General features: G+C 43.7%; 1 protein-coding gene across 1 annotated transcript; it reads left to right on the forward strand.

Annotated features, from left to right (window-relative positions):
• Positions 1 to 1,150: 1,150 nt before the first annotated feature.
• Positions 1,151 to 6,990, forward strand: LOC100010091 (sepiapterin reductase-like). The gene is made up of 3 exons (XM_001362220.5): positions 1,151 to 1,985; positions 4,257 to 4,547; positions 5,683 to 6,990. The coding sequence occupies exons 1-3, from the start codon at positions 1,682 to 1,684 to the stop codon at positions 5,868 to 5,870; spliced, it is 783 nt and encodes a 260-aa protein (XP_001362257.2). The 5' UTR covers positions 1,151 to 1,681; the 3' UTR covers positions 5,871 to 6,990.
• Positions 6,991 to 19,058: the final 12,068 nt, after the last annotated feature.

Raw genomic sequence — 19,058 nt, forward strand, 5'->3', positions numbered from 1 at the left:
TGTTGAAGTGGGATTCTTTTGTTTGCTCATTCTTCCAGCCAACTTTCTGATCTTGGACTAAATGTTAGGGTCAGGCTCTGCATACTTCTGGAGAAAATGTCTGGGCTGATCCTGTAGCTGCTTTCTTGGGAATATTGAGTGTTGTTTTAGTCTAGACTTTCAGGGACTAAACGTGTGCAAGACCTGCAAGCTTTTAGTGTTCCCAAGGTGGTCTGATTGTGTATCAAGTCTGATTACTAACCCCTAGTCTGAGCTGTGCAAGTTCCAGACCCAGATCTGGGTTGGAACAACAGTAGTTGATGCTGCTGCTCCTGCACTTGGGCGCTCCTGCACTCGGGCGCTATCAGTCAGCTGAGAGCTCTGAAGGTTCAGAAGAATAGAAATTTAGCTTTCCCTTTAGCCTGGGATTCCTGCCCCGGTTACTAGTCATCTCCAGGCTTCAGAGTGGGCTAAAAGCTAGAGCTGAGACCCTGCTCTGCTCCTGGGAGGAGGCCACACAAGTTGCTGCTTGTTTCTGACCGTTCTGTCTTGCCAACAGTGCAGGCTTGCAGTCCTTCTTTATGTGGAATAACACCGTGGAGCGCACCTTCCTTGACAAGGGTGCCAGCTGCCATTTGTTCCTGAACTGTTCCTGAAGTGATGCTCTGGAATGAGTCTGGAACCTCATCTTCCTCTTGGATACAGGAATGGTATAGGTGGCGGTGGGTGAACTTCTTGTCAGCCTTGTCCTCAGTGTCTACGGATGTCCTGAGATCAAGAAATCTGAGGATCACTGCCTTGGCGCGTCATACTGGGTCCTTCCTATACTTTCCTTTGCTACCCTGGTCCGGCTTTGTACCAGCTACAAATGCAAACATATCATCTATGACTGATTCAGTTATTGACTAAAAACACAGTCTCGCTTCTAACTCATAGTTTGGGCATTTGCGGACAGATAGATGCGCTGCGTCGATCTAAAACTGCCTCCACTCCCCTGAATGCGGGTGTCCCTCCGCAGAGAATTACTGGTATTCCGCGTCTCTGGGTACGAGAGTCTCTTCAGAGAATGGAAGTTCCTCGAGAGCAGAAGATCCGTCCGTGGTTTCGTTTGTTGTCTTTGTATCCCCAGGCAGCGCGGCGGCTGACCATCAATCACTTCCGGGGCCGGGCTAAGTGCTGGGGGCACGAAGAGAGGCCGGGCTAGTCCCTAGCCTCCAGGAGCATCCATTCGGAAGACGGAGACTGTGCACAAGGTTGGTCCGGGATAGCCGGAGCACAGAAGGAAAGTGAGCTACTATGGGAACGGACGGTGCTTACGGCATGATTGTTCATTAACGAGCGGTCTCTGCTGGGTTGGATTTCGAACCCTCTCCGTTGTGCTTGTTTAACTAACAGCCTGGGAAACGTGTTTTAGGGAGGCGCAGGCCGAGAAAACTACTCAGCCCGTCTCAGCCCATTCCTAAGCCTGAGGTCACTTACTAACCCCACCCCCGCCGGGAGAAGACCGCCCAAAGGACAGAACCAGGCGGGGTGGGCGGGGCTTGCTGCGCCTCAGCCAATGGAAGCACGCCTAATGCGTTTAGCTGGTATTGGACGCTACGTGCGGACCAGGCCAGGTCCTACTCCAACTCCCGAACGGGCTCCATCTTCCCAGCTGGGCTGTGACTGAAAGGGGAGAGGAGCCCGCGGGGTCCGGGACGGCATGGAGGGCAGTCTGGGCCGGGCCGTGTGCATCCTGACCGGAGCCTCTCGGGGCTTCGGCCGCAGCCTGGCCTCGCTGCTGGCCGGGAGGTTGACCGCCGGCTCAGCGCTGGTGCTGAGCGCCCGCAACGGCGAAGCCCTGCGGAAGCTGTCGGACGAACTGGGGGCCAAGTGGCCGGGGCTGCAGGTGCTGTGCGTGCCGGCCGACCTGGGCAAAGAGGCCGAACTGCAGGAGCTGTTGGAGGCGGTGCGGGCGCTGCCCCGGCCGGCGGGCTTGCAGCGGCTCCTGCTCATCAATAACGCGGGTAACGGCCTTCGGAATGGGGAGGAAGGGGAAGATAGAGCGAGATCGGGGGGGGGGGGGGGGGGGGGGGGCCGCAGACCTGCGCTGGACTCTTGCACACGTGCTCTGGCCAATGACTGCCCCTTTTCATCGCCTCCTCCGTTCCTCATTTTGTGAGCTCCTAGGGCAGAGGTGAAGGGACTTAAGTAACTGGAACCCAGAATCCTCTCTACGCCATCCCCGAGGGCTCCCCGACTGTCCCCAGGAAGACCTGGACTAAAGAAAGAGGGGCACTTTCCGGGGGTCACTTGGTGTTCCTGGCTTGGAGCCTCCTTTGGCCTTTCTGCAGTTCCACCCATTGTGCTCCCCGCCCTGCCCTAAGGGGTCAACGGAGAAATTTGTTCCTAGTTCCCAGGACATACCCGCCTGACTTGAAAGCAGCTAACCTGTAGCCGGGTCCCCCTCTTGTCCGGGCAAAACAACCTCAGTTCCTTCATTTGATCCAATGAAATAGCCTCAGTGTCTGTCCTTTACTACTACTGCCTTGACCCTCCTCCTGAGGATTTCCTGGTTAACTTTGAACCCCAGATATGGTCAAATACAATGATGCTACTCACATTTACATAGTATGTTAAGGTTTACAAAGCTCTTTCCTAATATTCTCTCATTTTATCCTCATACCAAACCTGGGAAATAAGTGCTGTATTTACAGAAAAGGTCCTGGAGAGAAGTAAATGACTTGCCCAAAGTGATACATCTAGTGTCTGAGGTAGGATTTGAATTCAGGTCTTCCTGTTTCCAGGTCCAGCATGCTCTCCATTGAGCTGCCTAGCTGTACAGTGGGATTGTCACCTCTTTATCTATGGAAACAGTGTCTGCCAGCATAATCAAAGATGGAATTAGCTTCTTTGGTTGTCACTTCCTACAGTTGACCCAAATTGAGACTCCCGGATCTTATCTGCCTTCACTCTCCTGTGAGAGTAACTCCATAACTATGAAGCTGATTTTTTAAATTGACCTTTTTTTTTAAACCCTCACCTTCCATCTTAGAATCAATACTGTATATGGGTTCCAAGGCAGAAGAGTGGTGAGGGCTAGGCAATGGCGGTCAAGTGACTTGCCCAGGGTCACACAGCTGGGAAGTGTCTGAGGCTAGATTTGAACCCAGGAGCTCCCATCTCTGGGCCTGGCTCTCAATCCACTGAGCTACCCAGCTGCCTCCTAAATTGGCCTTTGACATTTATCCTTACCTAATCGTGTGGGATTTAGCCCCACTCTCAAGCCTGCTGTAATCTATCTTCTTCCTTTTTCAAAATTAATCTTATTGGCATAATCCTTTGGGATTCCGTCACCCAGTGAGCAGCTTTGTTAGCATGCCATTTCTGCCTTTACCCACATCAATAATTGAAATAAATATCAAAGGGCCAGGCATAGGTCCCTCATGATGTGGTATTATGATCAGCTCTTCCCTAAGTCCAAGGGATTCAAGCTGATCCAGAATCACATTGCCCCCATGCAGTCCATATCTCTACATGTTCCCCACAACATTAGTTGATCTACCGTTTTCCTAACTAGGCAGGAAAGTCATATATACAGAATTCCTGTGGTTTGCTATGCTTTGAGCCCTTCACTTCTCTTTCAGGATGTGGGCAGAAGGTTTCATCATAATCCTCTGGCACTGTAGTCCGTCATTACGTTGATCAGAATCCCCAAGTCTTTCAAAGTTTGCGTTCTTTGTGGAAAGTGTTCTGGTTCTCTTCCCTTTGGGATGCATCGGGTCTTCCAAGATATTCTGAACCCTCTATTTCGTGATTTCCTTCACATTTATAGACCATACCTTGTTCAGCTTGTTTTTTTACTTTTTTCCCACATCCCCAGCATTTGTGTCCCAGAACTTGAACCCAAGTGTTTCTGAATCCAAAGCTCCCCCTGTAGCCTCTATATCCGGGATTCTCAACCTTTTAATGGACCTCTCTGCCAGCCTAGGGAAGCCCTGGACCCGTTGCAATGTTTTTTAAATGAATAAAATATATAGAATTGTTAACAGGACCAATTCTATTGAAATACAATGATCAAAATTGTTTTAAAAGCCCACAGCCTAGTTCAAGGACCCCAGGTTAAATGGTCTACATCAAGCTTCCTTTCAAGGGAAAATCATAGACTTGGTAACGGTGTCCATTTCCAGGTTCTTGAATCTCAATCTCAAACCTCAAGGACAGAGGGGAAGGGGGGAGCACCCTGAGTGTCTCTGGGGGATTCCTAAGGGATGGCATTTTTATTTTCACTTTCTAAGGCACCATAGGGGATGTGTCCAAAAACGTTGTGGATTTTGCCGACCCAACAGAAGTCAATAGCTACTGGGCTCTTAATGTGACCTCCACTCTTTGCCTGACCTCGGGGGTCCTCAGAGCCTTCCCTTCCAGCCCTGGTCTGAAAAGAACTGTGGTCAACATCTCGTCCCTCTGTGCTCTGAAACCCTTCAAGAGTTGGAGCCTCTACTGTGCTGGCAAGGCTGCTCGGAACATGATGTTCAAGGTCTTGGCAGAGGAAGAACCCACAGTGCGGGTGCTGAACTATGCCCCAGGTAGGAGAGAGTGTGGGAACCGCCACCTCCCTGGCTCCAATCTGGCTGGTCAGAGGGGGCCAGAAGGCTCTTTCTAGGTACCTGTTATTCCTTCCTCCTCACCCAGAGCAGAGTTCTGGCATCCGGCATTCCCCGGGGGCAAGTGCAGAAAGTATTGGCTTTGGAGGATATCATTTGGGGTGGGGAGACCCTTAGAAATGGTGCGGATGCTAAGGTTAGTGACAGAGAGCCCTAGAATGGAAACATCTTCTTGCTCATTTCCTGTCAGGCCTGGCTGATGGGGGCCCAACCTGAGGCAGGTGAGACAGAGAAATTGAGGAATGCAGCAAGGTTTTATTGGGGGAAAGGAGGGAGGGGGAGAGAAAAGGAGAGTGGGGGGGGGTTTAGAGGCATGTACTGCGTCACAGAGTGGGAAAGTCACTAGCCAAGGGTCACACTGATAAGTATCTGAGGGTAGGATTTGAACCCAGGTTTTCTTCATTCTAAACTGAGTGCCCTTTCCACTATGAACTTTCCTTGGCAAGTAAGGTCTTACATATTTTTTTAAAAAGTAAGGTCTTAAGTCCCCGTAGTTGCCAAATTCCCTGGCACTGGTGGAGATCAATTTGAGAAAACTAATCATTTGTTAAATACCCACTGTGGCAGTCGTGGTCCTAAGGGGCAACTCTGTGTGCTGTCCTTTGGGAGGTGTGTTAGGCGGTGACCAGGGGAAGGGGAGAAGATGCTCGGGGAATAAAAGGCACGGCCCATTCCCTTAGGACTAAGAAGGGTTAGTCATCAATAGCCAGGACCTTCTCGGTCCTTGGAGGCTTGCAACATGCTCTCCCCTGTCATTTGGTCATCAGTATAACCGTGGGAAGTAGATGTTGTTTTCCCCCTCATTTTACAGATGAGAAAACGAGCAAGGCTTGGCTATTTGATGAAGTCCACTCAGCCAGTTAAGTGTCTCAGGCAGTACTGGGGCTCAGATTTTCCTGTTACCAAGGCTCACCCTCTCCGTACTGCCCCATCTAGCTGTATAATGGGGAGAAGTGGCCTGGCTGAGATGCTCTGTCCGAGTCCAACCTTCTTGGTAGGTCTCTGGGCCCAGCCAGGGCTCTTTGCAGCCCTTTGAACTTTACCTGTGTCCCCTCAGGCCCTCTGGACACAGATATGCAGAGGGAAGCGCGAGAGAAAACCAGGAACTTGGAGGTGCGACAGCAGATGAGCAAGTTGAAGGACACCCAGTCCCTGGTGGACTGTGACATCTCTGCCCAGAAGCTCCTGCGCCTGCTGGAGAGGGACGTCTTTAAGTCTGGGGACCACATCGATTTCTTCGATTAGCAGCACTGGCTGCCCTCTACCCGATGGGCACCGCCCTGCCTTCCCCTGCCGTACCTGCCTCACTCTCCACTCTTCACAAGTGCCTCCTAAAGGAAAGACCTCTCAACTTTCCCACACAAAGAGGCGGTCTGTGACTTAGTGGAAGGTCCCTGGATCAGGAGCCAGAAGACCTGTCTGCTGTCACCCAGGCTGTAATGGGCAGAGCTGGGATTTGAACCAAGTCTTCTGGTTCCAAGTCCATTCACTCTGCCATGATTCCCCCTTTCCCCAAGCCTCTATTCTGTTTGATTTCTTACTTGTTTCCACTCTAGAGGGCTGACTTTTTTATCCACTCTGTATTGTCCATTTCTCCCCCTTTCCGAAGAGCCTATCTGGGGATCCAGCCTATCACGTACAGCTCACTGAGGCTTGGAGTGTTAGGGATGGAGAGAAGGCATTGTGTGAGTGAGTCTGTTGGGGAATTGGGGTGGAGGGCAAAAAAGGAGACCATACTGGGAGGGGAGGCATTTCTCTGACCCCATCAGAGTCTGGAAGAAGCAAGCTCTGAGATCAAATCCAGCCTCTGACACTTATTGGCAGTAGGACTCTGGGCAAGTTACTTCCTCTCTGCTCCTTAAACAGCTCCTTAAGACCCAAGTCTGAATTCTTACAGGTTTCACTCTGCCTTGGTCAAGGGAGCTCTCCCATTGGAAATGTTCCATACTAAAATCACATGTTGTTCATTTGTTTGTGTGTGTGAGAGACAGACAGACGGAGAGAGAGGGAGGAAGGGAGAGGGAGAGAGAGAGAGAGGGAAGGAGGGAAACAGAGACAGAGAGACAGGAAGAGGGAGAGAATATGAGAGAAAGAGGCAGACAGAGAGATAGAGACAGAGAGAGAGAGGGAGGGAGAGGAGGAGATGAGAGAGAAGATAAGAAGGGGGAAGAGAGAGAAAGAGGGAGAGATTGGGAGAGAGAGAGAGGGAAGGAGGGAGGGAGGGAGGGAGGAAGAAATATTGTATTTTCTCTTTCTACTTCTACCCTTCCTATAAATTGTAAGACTCCTCAGGGTGGAAATGTGTTTCTGGTTTCCTTTGTGACTGCCCCATGTCTCAGAGAATACAATAAATGCTAAGAATGTATTCGTGTGTGTGTGTGTGTGTCCCCTTCTTCACATATTTGGTAGCATTTACTGAGGGTCTGAATTGGAGAGGATAGAAAAACAGAAATAAAACAACTCCTGCCCTTAAAGAGCTTATGTTCTGTCAGGGAAAGTCCATGGGTGCATTCAGTACCATTCTTCATTCATGTGAGCGGCTCTTGGATGAGGGCACTCCCTCTGTCAATGAAGCTGGCGGTCTCTCTGCAATCACCAGTCTTAGAGAAGTGCCTGGAGTCCAGAGAGCTCATGACTTGTGCCCAAGGACCCTGTGTCCGGATGTGTCAGAGATAGGGTTTGTTAACTTGGAAGTAACACAGAACTACCAAAGTAGTTAGAAAAGCCAAGTCTTTAATCAGGAAAGGGCTAAGTCTACTATGCAGAGTCTGGCACCACGACTTTCATACCCTGGACTCTGGGGACATTATCTCTGGGAGTGCCACTGCACTAGATGACAACTCCAAGGAACAAAAAATTTGGGGAGATCCAGGGGCGGGGAGATCATTGGCATGACCCTAGCTGCAAGGAAATGGGAGTGCTCAAATTACACTGACAGGATACAACCAAGCTTGGGAAAGGAATGGCAGCTAGAGGCTAGGGTGTAAGAGAAGGGACTGCTTACAGTGGATACTAAAGGGCAGCCCCTGCCCAGGTGTGGGTCTTCTTGGGAAGGGTCACTGATACAAGAAGAGGACTTAGCATATGCTTAGCCCCACCTAACTGGGATTGTCTTTACCTTGTCCATGATTCAGTCTGAAACTGCCAGCCTGGGATTCCCTTCAGGGTGGATTCTCAGGGAACAAGGAACAAGGACAAGCTTTGGGGTCTCCAACTTACAAGCTAGTCCCCAAACTTGGGGTTCATCAGCTCTTACTAGGCTACAAGTTTGGGGTTTCTAGATTCCATGTTGACAGATTCAATCCCTGGTCCTAGACTGTCAGTCCAGCTCTCTTCCCTGGGTTACAGTGTATCTCCTATGTTTACGAGTAAATATAAAATAAATACAAGATCATGGGGCAGGGGGCAAAGTTGTAGGATATAAATTAAACCCACATAAATCATCATTTCTATATATTACTGAGTGGACCAGACTATGCCACCTTGTGATTCAATCTGGATCTTGTTCAGTTTAGTTTCGAATGCAATTATGGTTCTAGTCCAATTTTTGTCTTGTGGGAAAACTACTCAATTATGACATCTGGGAGAAAACCTTATTGCCCTGTTTGAACCCAGCCCTGATGACTGGGAAGGTGAACTACTTCCACTGCTGCTTAGAGACTGTTAAATAAGGACCTGGTCAGGCCAGAAACCTAGTCATATCTGAAGATTGATGCTAGGAGTTTTCTCACAAGTTCTCTAAAATTCACAACATCTCAAGCAACCCACATGTCTTCTCTGAAAATGGATCCTGTTGTTATTCCCTTGTTCCTTTGACTGAATACAGACACTGGGGGGGAGGGTGGGGAGAGGGGTGTAAAAATGAAAATTAATGTATAATAACTTCAAATATTATATTTTAAGAGATTTATTAATGATCATTAGAAATAAAGGAATACAAAGGTAACAAAATAAAAACCATGTTCCCATGGCTAATCTACCTGTTCAAAAACCATGCTTCATCATAGTCGCAACCCAGGAAGCATAGAGTGAGACCAGGAATCCTACCCAGTATATCTCCTTGTCTACAGGAAGTACATAACAACAGGAAGTCAGTGGGCTCCTGGGAAATGTAGTTTTTAAGATAACAGATTTCCAATGAAGGGATGGGGGCATAGGATATGTCTTTTTCTGATTTCAGTGAATTAGACCTATTTGTTTCTCCCCTCCTAACTCAGAAAGCTCCTAATCTTTCCTTCAATTAAAAGTCATGTGACCTCATTTTCCATCCTGGTTAATTGTTTTCTTTTAATTAATTGGTCTTATTTAATTATTTTTAACGCAGAAACACGTCTCCCTCAGTATTCAGGGTCCAGTGCTAAAGCAGAGGAACCCTGGTCCCAATTTGTTATGCCATTGGCCTTTATTGCTTAATAAATCAATATGTTCAGAAACTCAAACCTTTGCTTCAGTCATTTTATCTTTCACCTACTATAGACAAGAAGAGATAATTGAGAGAATGGGGAATGATAGAAGAATCTGCTGGAGGAGAGAGGATCAAATGAGATCACTTGTTTGAGAAGAGGAGCTTGTCTTAGCGAGGACAAGAGTCACCTCTATGTAAGACAGAGGTGAAGGAGGATTTAGTGAAAGAAGTTATCTGAAGGATATCAGATGAGGAGGAAGGGAGAAGGAGAGCTAGGGAAATGGCTCCAAGTTTCTCTACAACACAAGAGGCAAGGCTTTTAGCCGAAAGGACTGGAAAGAGAGTCAAGGGAAGTTTGAAAAAGCTTGGAAGAGCTTGTGGTGAATGAACAGAGAGTAGATTAGGGAGGTGCAAAAGGATTACCTAGCAGCACCAGGAGTCCAGTCCAAGTATCATAACTTGGATTTATGCATCATAGCATAAACTCATTGTACATTCATTGAGAACAGTGGCATGGTTTTCTCCAGCTTCATTGAGCAGCACATACGTAAGAGTGAAGGCAGCAGATAGTGTGAGTGGTCCAAGGCTGATATGATATGATAAAGGGATAATGGACTCAAGAGAAGAGGATGAGGGGAAGTTGAACTTGTTTACAAAAGGGTCAAAATGGAGAAATGAGGAATGATGGCTAGTTCTAGGGAGAGAATTGAAGGGACGAGAGCTTGGCGGTGATGGTGTGCATATCAAGTAGGGTTATTGTAAAGCAGAGGGAAAGGTGGAAAGCAAACAGACTGGAATTTCAGTGTTCATCAACATGAAGGTGGGACATCAGGGGTGATAGCAAGTTCAAATCAGGATATGACTGTGTGTGGCTGAAGTGGAATGGACAAAAGGGTCATGGGAAATAAGTAGGAATATCAATATATTGAAAAAATATCAATTAAAAAAATTTTTAAGCCTTCCCTTTTATCTTAGAATCATAGGATTGATTGTAAGGCAGAAGGGTGATAAGGGCTAAGCAATCAATGGGAGTTAAGTGACTTGACCAGGGTCACACAGGCTAAGCAGTATCTGTCAATACTGTGACAGTTTTGAAGGAGTATCAATATATATGTTGACTTCCCTTAGTGTGGGAGTAGGATTTGAGGAGGAGAAAAAGACTGTGAGTCAGATACTGAACTCATCCAAGAAGTAGGAAGGGGAGTGATCTGGAAGTCTGTAGACAACAGCATTAACCTCAAAAGGAGAGAAGTTACAGAGCTCATGAAAGTAGGAGGAGTGCGTGGAAATGGCAATGGGAAACAAGGAGTATTTTAACTCCCCACCTTGACCTGTGAGTTGAGGGAAATGTCTCAAATTCTTTATGCCACAATTTGAAAAAAGAAATACATCTTCTTCATGAGACATACACACATAAGCACACATACATATACAAATACCTACAGATCCACAGATCCACACTCACATCTATATAGTATACACGTATTGTAAAAAATGGAGACTTGAATCCAGGACTTCAATCGCCAGGAGTCCTTGCTCACTTCCCAGAATGCCTTGTAACCTCACTTGGGCAGAGAGTGAGATGGGGTATTTAACCTGGCTGTAAAGGCTATTAGCACTCTTCTCTTCCTGTCTCCGCTGGCAAACAGATGCGTCTTATGATGTGAGTGAAATTTGGGTGGGCCTCATGGCCCACCTATCATGTGCTTCTCTTGCTTGTATTTTCTTTAACCCTTGACCTTTAATAAACCTCATAAAAATAATACTCCTTGCAGAGAGAAACTAATTTCTACCTGACTCAGTTTCCCCAAATTTTAATCTTTACAGTATATACACTATATATATAATGTACATGTACATACACATAGATGATAAAAAATATCTAATGGGTCCTTTGACTAGATCCAGCTGCCACTTCCCACACCAATGACACAGAGCTAGTTATCTGAATGTTTTACTTATCCTTGGAATTCAGGCTTATCTGCATTAAAAGTCTGAGCTCAGAGGATCTGCTTCAGGGACCTTACATAGAATGTGAATGCAGAAGCAGATGGGGCAACATGATAAGAAGGAAAGATAAGGGTACAGAAAGGGGGAAGAAAAGGATTCTGCATCAGGGAGGGCAGGAGATTAACTGGATAAAGCTGGACCTTGAAGTGCACCTCCCAATCTCAACTGTTGTAAGGGGGAAAAGAGGTTAATCATATAAAAAGGTTGGACTGGATTATTTAACAATAGGGTCACCAGGAATTTAATTTATTCCAAAGAGATTTATTAGCAATTTATTTACAAAATATAGAAGGAGATTTAGACCTTAACTGGCCTTGGCAAAGCCAAGGACCTGAGGAAGTCTCTCTCAAGAGTGTAAAGATTAAAATTTAGGGGAAACTGAGGCAGGTAGAAATTAGTTTCCCTCTGCAAGGAGTATTATATTTTTAGAGTTTTATTTAAGATAAGGAATTTAAGAATATACAAGTAAGAGAAGCACGTGCTAGGTGGGCTGAGAGGCCCATTCAAATTTCACTCACATCATGAGACACGTCTGCTCCGAAGCGGAAGTAGGAAAAAGAGGCCAATAGCCTTTACAGCCAGGTTAAATAGAAATTCTTGACCTCACCCAGGTGGAAATCTCAGTGAGATTAGAGGGCATTCTGGGAGCTAGCAAGGACTCCTGGGGTTTGGAGTCCAGAGTTCAAGTCTCCATTTTTACAAGAGGTAGGTCTCTCTTGAGACTAGTTTTTTCAGAAAATCCAGGAAAGGAGTCAGCTTTTTCACTCATCACGTGTCAGTCCAAAGGAAGAGATTTAAAAACAGCCTCACCAGGAACAGGGTCTCAGGTCCAGTCAGCAGATTGTTCTCCAGTCTCAACTTCAAAGAATGAAGAATTGTTTCTCACAGGAAGCTCAACTCCAAGTAAAACTCCAACTAGCACTCCAAGTAGAACTCTCACTCAGGAAGTTATAACTCCCTTTTATTTTTTATTTAAAAAAAATTTTTTTTAACCCTCACCTTCCATCTTGGAGTCAATACTGTTTATTGGCTCCAAGGCAGAAGAGTGGTAAGGGCTAGGCAATGGGGGTTAATTGACTTGCTCAGGGTCACACAGCTGGGAAGTGTCTGAGGCCAGATTTGAACCTAGGACCTCCGATTTGAACCTAGGACCTCCTGTCTCTAGGCCTGGCTCTCAATCCACTGAGCCACCCAGCTGTCCCCTGTAACTTCCTTTTAAAGACACTTTCTTTTGCGTCACTTCCTGTGCCTTCCCCTAATTTTACATCTAGCAATCACAGTAGAAGCTTTGCTTTAGGACTGCCATGGGGCAGTCAGTTTAATTCTGATTTGTCACCCACTATTGCACAAGTGAGTCACAGACCTCCCCCACTCAAGTGTGAATGGGTGTTTACACTTTTGGTGATTAAATCTAAAACTGGTCAGAGGTTACAATTTAATCTTCACAATCAGGGGAGAGTTAATTAATCTTCACAATCAGGGGAGAGTTAAATTTAATCTTCACACCGTGCAGTTGGTGAGATGAAGGCAGTGGCTTCTTGTGGTGACAAGAACTCTGAGCTGTAGTTTCTTTCCCATTCTAGTCTTTTTTGTATCACAGTGTCAACAAGAGACTTAAGTCAGGAACACAGAAATTCCCTTGCCACAGAGTATGTATTCAAGCATACATACATACATATAGCCACACATTTACATATATATATAGAGAGAGATATAGATACATATACCCACATTGAGAAGTGTCCATTTATAGAGAAAGCTATACCCAGTCATACTTCAATTTTCAAAGTACATGAGTTCTGTTTTTCTCAACAAAAAAAAAAAAACTGACTCTTTCCAAGGTAATGAAATTAAAATGCAATACGAGACATGAATTTTTCAGATTGTAAGGATAATTTAGGGTCATGACCTAATCTAAGTTTGATTTTTGGTCGCCAGAGGATATCCCAAATAAAATACCCAAATTAGTTTGGAAATCTATGGTGGTTTAATCAATATAATAATCAAGGAGAAGAGAGAAGGAAAGGGTATAGGATTTCTCCCGCCTGGCCTGTGCCAGGGGGAATTCAAAGTCCTTCGCCACAAGATTTCTGAAGAAGATTAGAGGCTTCTAAGTGGATAGTGTTTGGAAGGTAAAGGAGAAAGAATCAGCCTAAACTTCGAGAGAGCTCAGAGAAGACGCCTCACCTGAACTGGGTTACTAGGCTTCCTCCAGTATGGTATCAAGGGAAACTCACCACTAAACTGGACAATAGCTGCCGCCACACCAAGATGCCAAGATGCTCAGTACACTGCCAGCCAGAGCCACCTCTCCACGAAAAGAGGCCGGAGAGAGGAAGTGACATGAAATATATATATGGTTTTACATCCCTTTCCTGCTTCTCACCTGTACCAATGGTAGCTTACACTTGACTTAGCTGTCAGCTGTTTCTGATTTGTCATTTGCTAGCACATGTCTGTCATAGGCCATCCTCCTTAATACTTAATCCTTAAGTATGGGTGTAGAAATTCCTGTTTTTGTTAGACTAAGTAGGGTAGAGTAATCTAAAGTTCACAAAACATGGGGCCAGAGGGGCAGCTGGGTGGCACAATGGATAGAGTTAATGCTGGCCTAAAGTCAGAAAGACTCATTTTACTGAGTTCAGTTTTGGCCTCAGACACTTAATAGTTGTGTGACTCTGGACAAGTCACTTGACCTTGTTTGCCTTAGTTTTCTCATCTGTGAAATGAACTGGAGAAGGAAATGGCAAACCACTGTGAATTTTAAAAGTCTCCATCTTGGTATAGCACCCAAAAATTGTGCACACCCACACTACACAGCCATGTGCTAGTCAATGACAAATCAGAAATAACTTTACTGCCCACCTGGGCTGTCCTAAGCCAAGCTAGAGCCAACCATTGGCACTTGTGAGGCACAGGAAGTGAAGTAGGGAACCGCCTCTGGAATTCGCTCACTTCCTGTGGAGAGAGCGAGACGGGAGTTGGTGTTAGAAGCTTGGACAGGGAGGACGCCCGCAGACAGCTTTCCTTCAGATTGGTCACGTGAGTTAATGACTGATTCTTTCCACCTTGGCCCTTTGGGACTAAAACTCCCTCTGCCTTGGTCAGAGGTTGAGTAGCCCCTTTCCCTTTTCTCCTCTCTCCTTCTCTCCCTCTCCTTTCCCTACTCCCATTGTGATTAAACCTCCATAAACTCCATTCTGACTTGAGTGTTTCATTTTAGGAATTTCATAAGTAAATTCCTTGGCGGCCATTGTTCAATATTACAACAATCTTAAAAAGGTGAAATTTTCACCATTACACCACTCCAGTATCTTTGCCAAGAAAACGCTAAATGGTGTCATGAAGTATCAGATGAATAAAACAACTGTGTATGTTTACTACATATTTGTGTGTGTGTATATTACCTCTCATTGTCCTCTCATTCAGTGAGCAAATAAAAAAACAAACTACTAAATCACAAAATAAAGCTCTTGGGGGATTGAATTCTACCAAGAATCACATTTCCTCTTCCTGGGATTTGTCGTCTGATTGGCAAAGATGCTTTGAACAAAACTTGGGATAGCCCAGTGTAAGGCTAGTGGTATTCGTCTGACTTGAGACCCATAGTGCCTATTGGCGAGTTAAAGAAGAGGCATCCCCTGGCTTCATTCACCTAGCCAACTCTACTCTCTACTTTCACTAGTCCTTCCACAGGGCAGGATTATGAGGGAAAATGAGGCATAACCTTCTCTTTAATAGTATTTTTATAGGTGGGAATAGGATAGGACTTTGGTATATTTGGGAAGTTCATATAATGGGAGCCTCAGAGCCCATTGGGATGAGACTGACTCTTCTCAATGTTGAAAATCAATGCTCTTCTTCATGAAGGAGGCAGAGTTGATGAGAACAGGAGAAAAGATTTCGTCTCTTCTGTCTCTTTGAGTTCTTCTAGCTCACAAATTGTAGCTTCTCTGGCTCATCTAGACTACCAAGCACTATTAGGGAAAAAAAGGGTTAATTTTATAAAAGGATGGACTTGATCATTTTAAGATAGAGTCACCAGGAATCTATATTAATTCTTATTTATAATTTATTTACAAAATATAGAAAGAGTGAAGAAAATCAGAGAGAGGATAGGGTAAGATATCTAGCCTAAGCACTAAATAATTTACTCCCAGCCCCTGGCTCAACCCAGGCAGGGAAATTTAGTCCTTAGCTGGCCTTGGCAAGGCCAAGGACCTGAGGAAGTCTCTCTCAAGAGATAAATCTCTATTGAGGCTAGTTTTTTTTTTTCAGAAAATCCAGGAAAGGAGTCAGCTTTTTCACTCACCACATGTCAGTCCAGAGGAAGAGATTTAAGAACAGCCTCACCAGGAACAGGGTCTCAAATCCAGTCAACAGATCCTTCTCTAGTCTCAACTTTAAAGAATGAAGAATTGTCTCTCATAGGAAGTTCAACTCCAAGTAGAATTCTAAGTAAAAACTGTACTCAGGAAGTTGTCACTCCCTTTTAAAGACACTTTCTTTTGCATCACTTCCTGTGCCTTCCTCCACTTTTTACATGGACAAATCATAGTCAAAAGTCTTGCTTACGACTTCCCAGGAGGCCGTCAGTTGATTCTGATTTGTCACCCATTATTGCACAAGTGGGTCACAGACCTCCCCTACTCAAGTGTGAATGGGTTGTTTACACCTTTGGTGATTAAATCTAAAAATGGGCAGGGGAGTGAATTTAATTTTCACAATCAGAGGAGAGTTGATTAATTTAATTTTCATAATCAGGGAGAGTTAAATTTAATCTTCACAACACCATCTCCAAGAATAATTCTTACATAGCTTTGAAAGAAAAGGTTTGCAATGCCATCCTTTCCTTGAATCATATGAAGTGAGAAAGACTCTGGGGAAAAGCCAGCACATAGAAATTCAATCATGTCTCCATTTCTAGCTTCTTACACCAGAAATTTTGGCAATTTCCCTTTGGCTGAGATATGGAACTCTCAGTTGAGCTGAGTTAAGTTACTCACAATGGAAGGACACCTTGAATATGTATTATCTGATATATACATATGTGTGAATATGTTTATGTCTCATATACATGTAGTTATATAATTCATATTGTGGATGTATGTGTGTATATAATATATATATGTGTGTGTGTGTGTGTGTGTGTGTGTGTGTGTGTTTTCTCTGATTCCTTTTTTGCTATCAGCTTGGATATATAGTTTTCTTTGCTAATTTCTATGTGGGTATTCATTGTGCAACTGATCTTTGGTGGAAAAAGCATCACGCCTTGGATATAAAACTTAGAGTCATCCTTTCCTCATTATGAAACAGAGATAAAGAGATTAACTTGAACCAAAAAATATATCCCTTTGATTAGCAATATTAAGAGAGAAGATGGTTATAGTTCTAGCCTAATACCTTCTCCCTTTGAGGAAAGCTGAGTTCAGTTGTGTGCTCATCCCAAGCTCCTGCTTCCAGGAATTAAAAATCTTCCTCAAAGAAGAGTGTGAGGAGATTCTAGAGATGTTTATTCCTACCTTACAATATGTCTGAGCTATATATGACATCCCATGATACATGCATCAAAATTAACTAACTGGTCAAGTCAGATATCTTGCAATCGAGGTGATCTAGATATCATATAGGGATCTAGTTAGAGTTCATTTCTATAAAAGCCAAGTTAGGGTTGCCAAAGCAATATATCTTGATGCAGATCAAGGAGTGAAGCATTAAAAAATTAGTGAATTTCTAGCATAACCTATATTGGATTAATGATTGTCTCTGGGAGGAGAAGAAAGGAGGGAGAGAATTTGGATCATGAAATGTGAGAAAACAGTTATTGAAAATTGTTTCTATACATAATTTTAAAAAGGAGTAGAATATATATTCTATAATATATAAATTAATTTTATAAATTAATTATAAAATAATTAAATTTATTAAATAATTAATTATATAAATATATATCAATAATTTTTATTAATTATATAGATTATACATTTCTAATATATATAAATTAAATTAATTTATTAAAAAAAGAAAGATGTGAATGTATTAGCTGTTGAAAGAGAACAATCCTCTGGATATAAAATTTCTAGTAACCATTACCCCTAGTAACTGGGGGGCAAGTGTAAGCAGCAAGGCAAATAGCAACCATTCCATCATTTTGCCCTAAAAGGAGAAGGCACATCTTAGCTTGACTGCTAGGGAAGCCCAGACCACAAGAGGAGAAAGGGAGTGGATGGCATGAGATTGCTCAATAGGTCCCTATTTCAGTATGGGATTGATGCCCAGGAGATCTTGTTCTCCAGAGCCATTTGGTGCTTATGTACGTGCCAAGTAAATACAACATGATTTTTTCAGGGAAGGCAAGACTGGTTGTTGCAGGTTTCAAAGAGTACAAGAAGTGGGAATCAGGAAATATTTTTGCAGAAGAGAGATTGGAGCTGTCTCTGGATCTTTGCATTGACTGTCCAAGTTGGAAATGCTCTCCCTCTCTTCTTAGCTTCTCTGGCACCCTTGAAGTCTCAAAGCTTGCCTCCTGAAGGAGACTTTCCTCCATCTTCTGTCCTCTCTTCCCTCTGAGATTGCCTTCCATTTATACTGTACATTCCTTGTTCATGAGAGTTTGGTTGTTGACTCCCCCATTAGAATGTATGCTCCTTGAGGGCAGGAACACTGTTTTTGCCTTTATATAGTCAGTACTTAGATTAGTGACTGGCACATAGTAGGTGCTTTATTAATGCTTGCTGATTGACTGACTTTTCTAGGAAGCCTTTACTGATCTTCCTAACCAGAAAAGATTTCCCCCCTTCCTAGTTTCTGGAAGGAATTAGGGAAGTTTGTTCTAAAATAATGAGCTTAAAAGGCTCAGCTCCATCACTTAGCAATCATAGTATCACATGTTCAGTTTCCTCATCTATAAAATGAGTATAACAAGATACTCTCCACTTCATAGGAAGGGGAGGCACCTATAATATTCATCTTGCATTGGCTATTTCCAATGGATGACCTTGGACAAGTTGCTCAACCTTCCTGGGCCTTAGTTTCTTGATTTGCAAAATGAGGAGGTTGGACTTGCTGGCCTCTGAGGCCCCTTCCAGCTTTAGATATATGGTCCTATCAAGTCACTTTTTGACTCTTAGTTTCCTCATATGTAAAATGAAAGTGTTGAATTAGATGGACGCTGAAGTGTCTGCCAGCTATAGAATTATATGGGTATGCTCCCAAGTATACCATATAATAGACATATCAGCCAGTATTATACATGCCTCTCTTTTATTTTTCTATCTATCTTAATTAATTTCTTTTTTGTTTTTTAACATTCTTTTTCAATTTTGATTTCCAAATCCTCTCCCTCCCTCTAGCCCCCTATTGAGAAGTCAAGCAATATGATATCAATTATATATGTGAAGTCATGCAAAATATATTTTAATATTAGCTATGTTGCAAAAAAAAAAGCAAGAAAAATAGTCCAGAAAAGTATGCTTTAGTGTCTGCATTCAGAGTTCATCAGTTCTCTCTCTGGAGAGAGCTTAAGGAGGAAATAGATTTTAAAAACTATACTAGTGGGAGAGACCTCAACCTCCCTCTATCAGATCTAGATAAATAAAACCAAAAAATAAATAAGAAAGAAGTAAGAGATGTGAATGAAATCTTAGAAAAAATAGAGTTAATAGATATCTGGACAAAAGTAAATAGGGATAAAAAGGAATATACCTTCTTTTCAGCAGCAAATGGTACATTCACAAAGATTAACCACATAATAGGGCATACAAACATTACAAACAAATGCAGAAAAGCAGAAATAATAAATGCAGTTTTTCAATCATAATACAATAAAATTATAATTAGTAAGTATACATGGAGAGGCAAATAAAAAATTAATTGGAAATTAAATGATCTAATTTTCCAAAACTGGTTGGTTAAAGAACAAATCATAGAAACAATTAATGATTTAATTGAATAGAATGACAATAAGGAAACAACATATCAAAATTTTGGGGATTCAGCAAAAGCAGTACTTAGGAGAA

Source organism: Monodelphis domestica, chromosome 1 (genome assembly GCF_027887165.1).
Source record: "Monodelphis domestica isolate mMonDom1 chromosome 1, mMonDom1.pri, whole genome shotgun sequence".
In the NCBI taxonomy this organism is placed as follows: Eukaryota; Metazoa; Chordata; class Mammalia; order Didelphimorphia; family Didelphidae; genus Monodelphis; species Monodelphis domestica.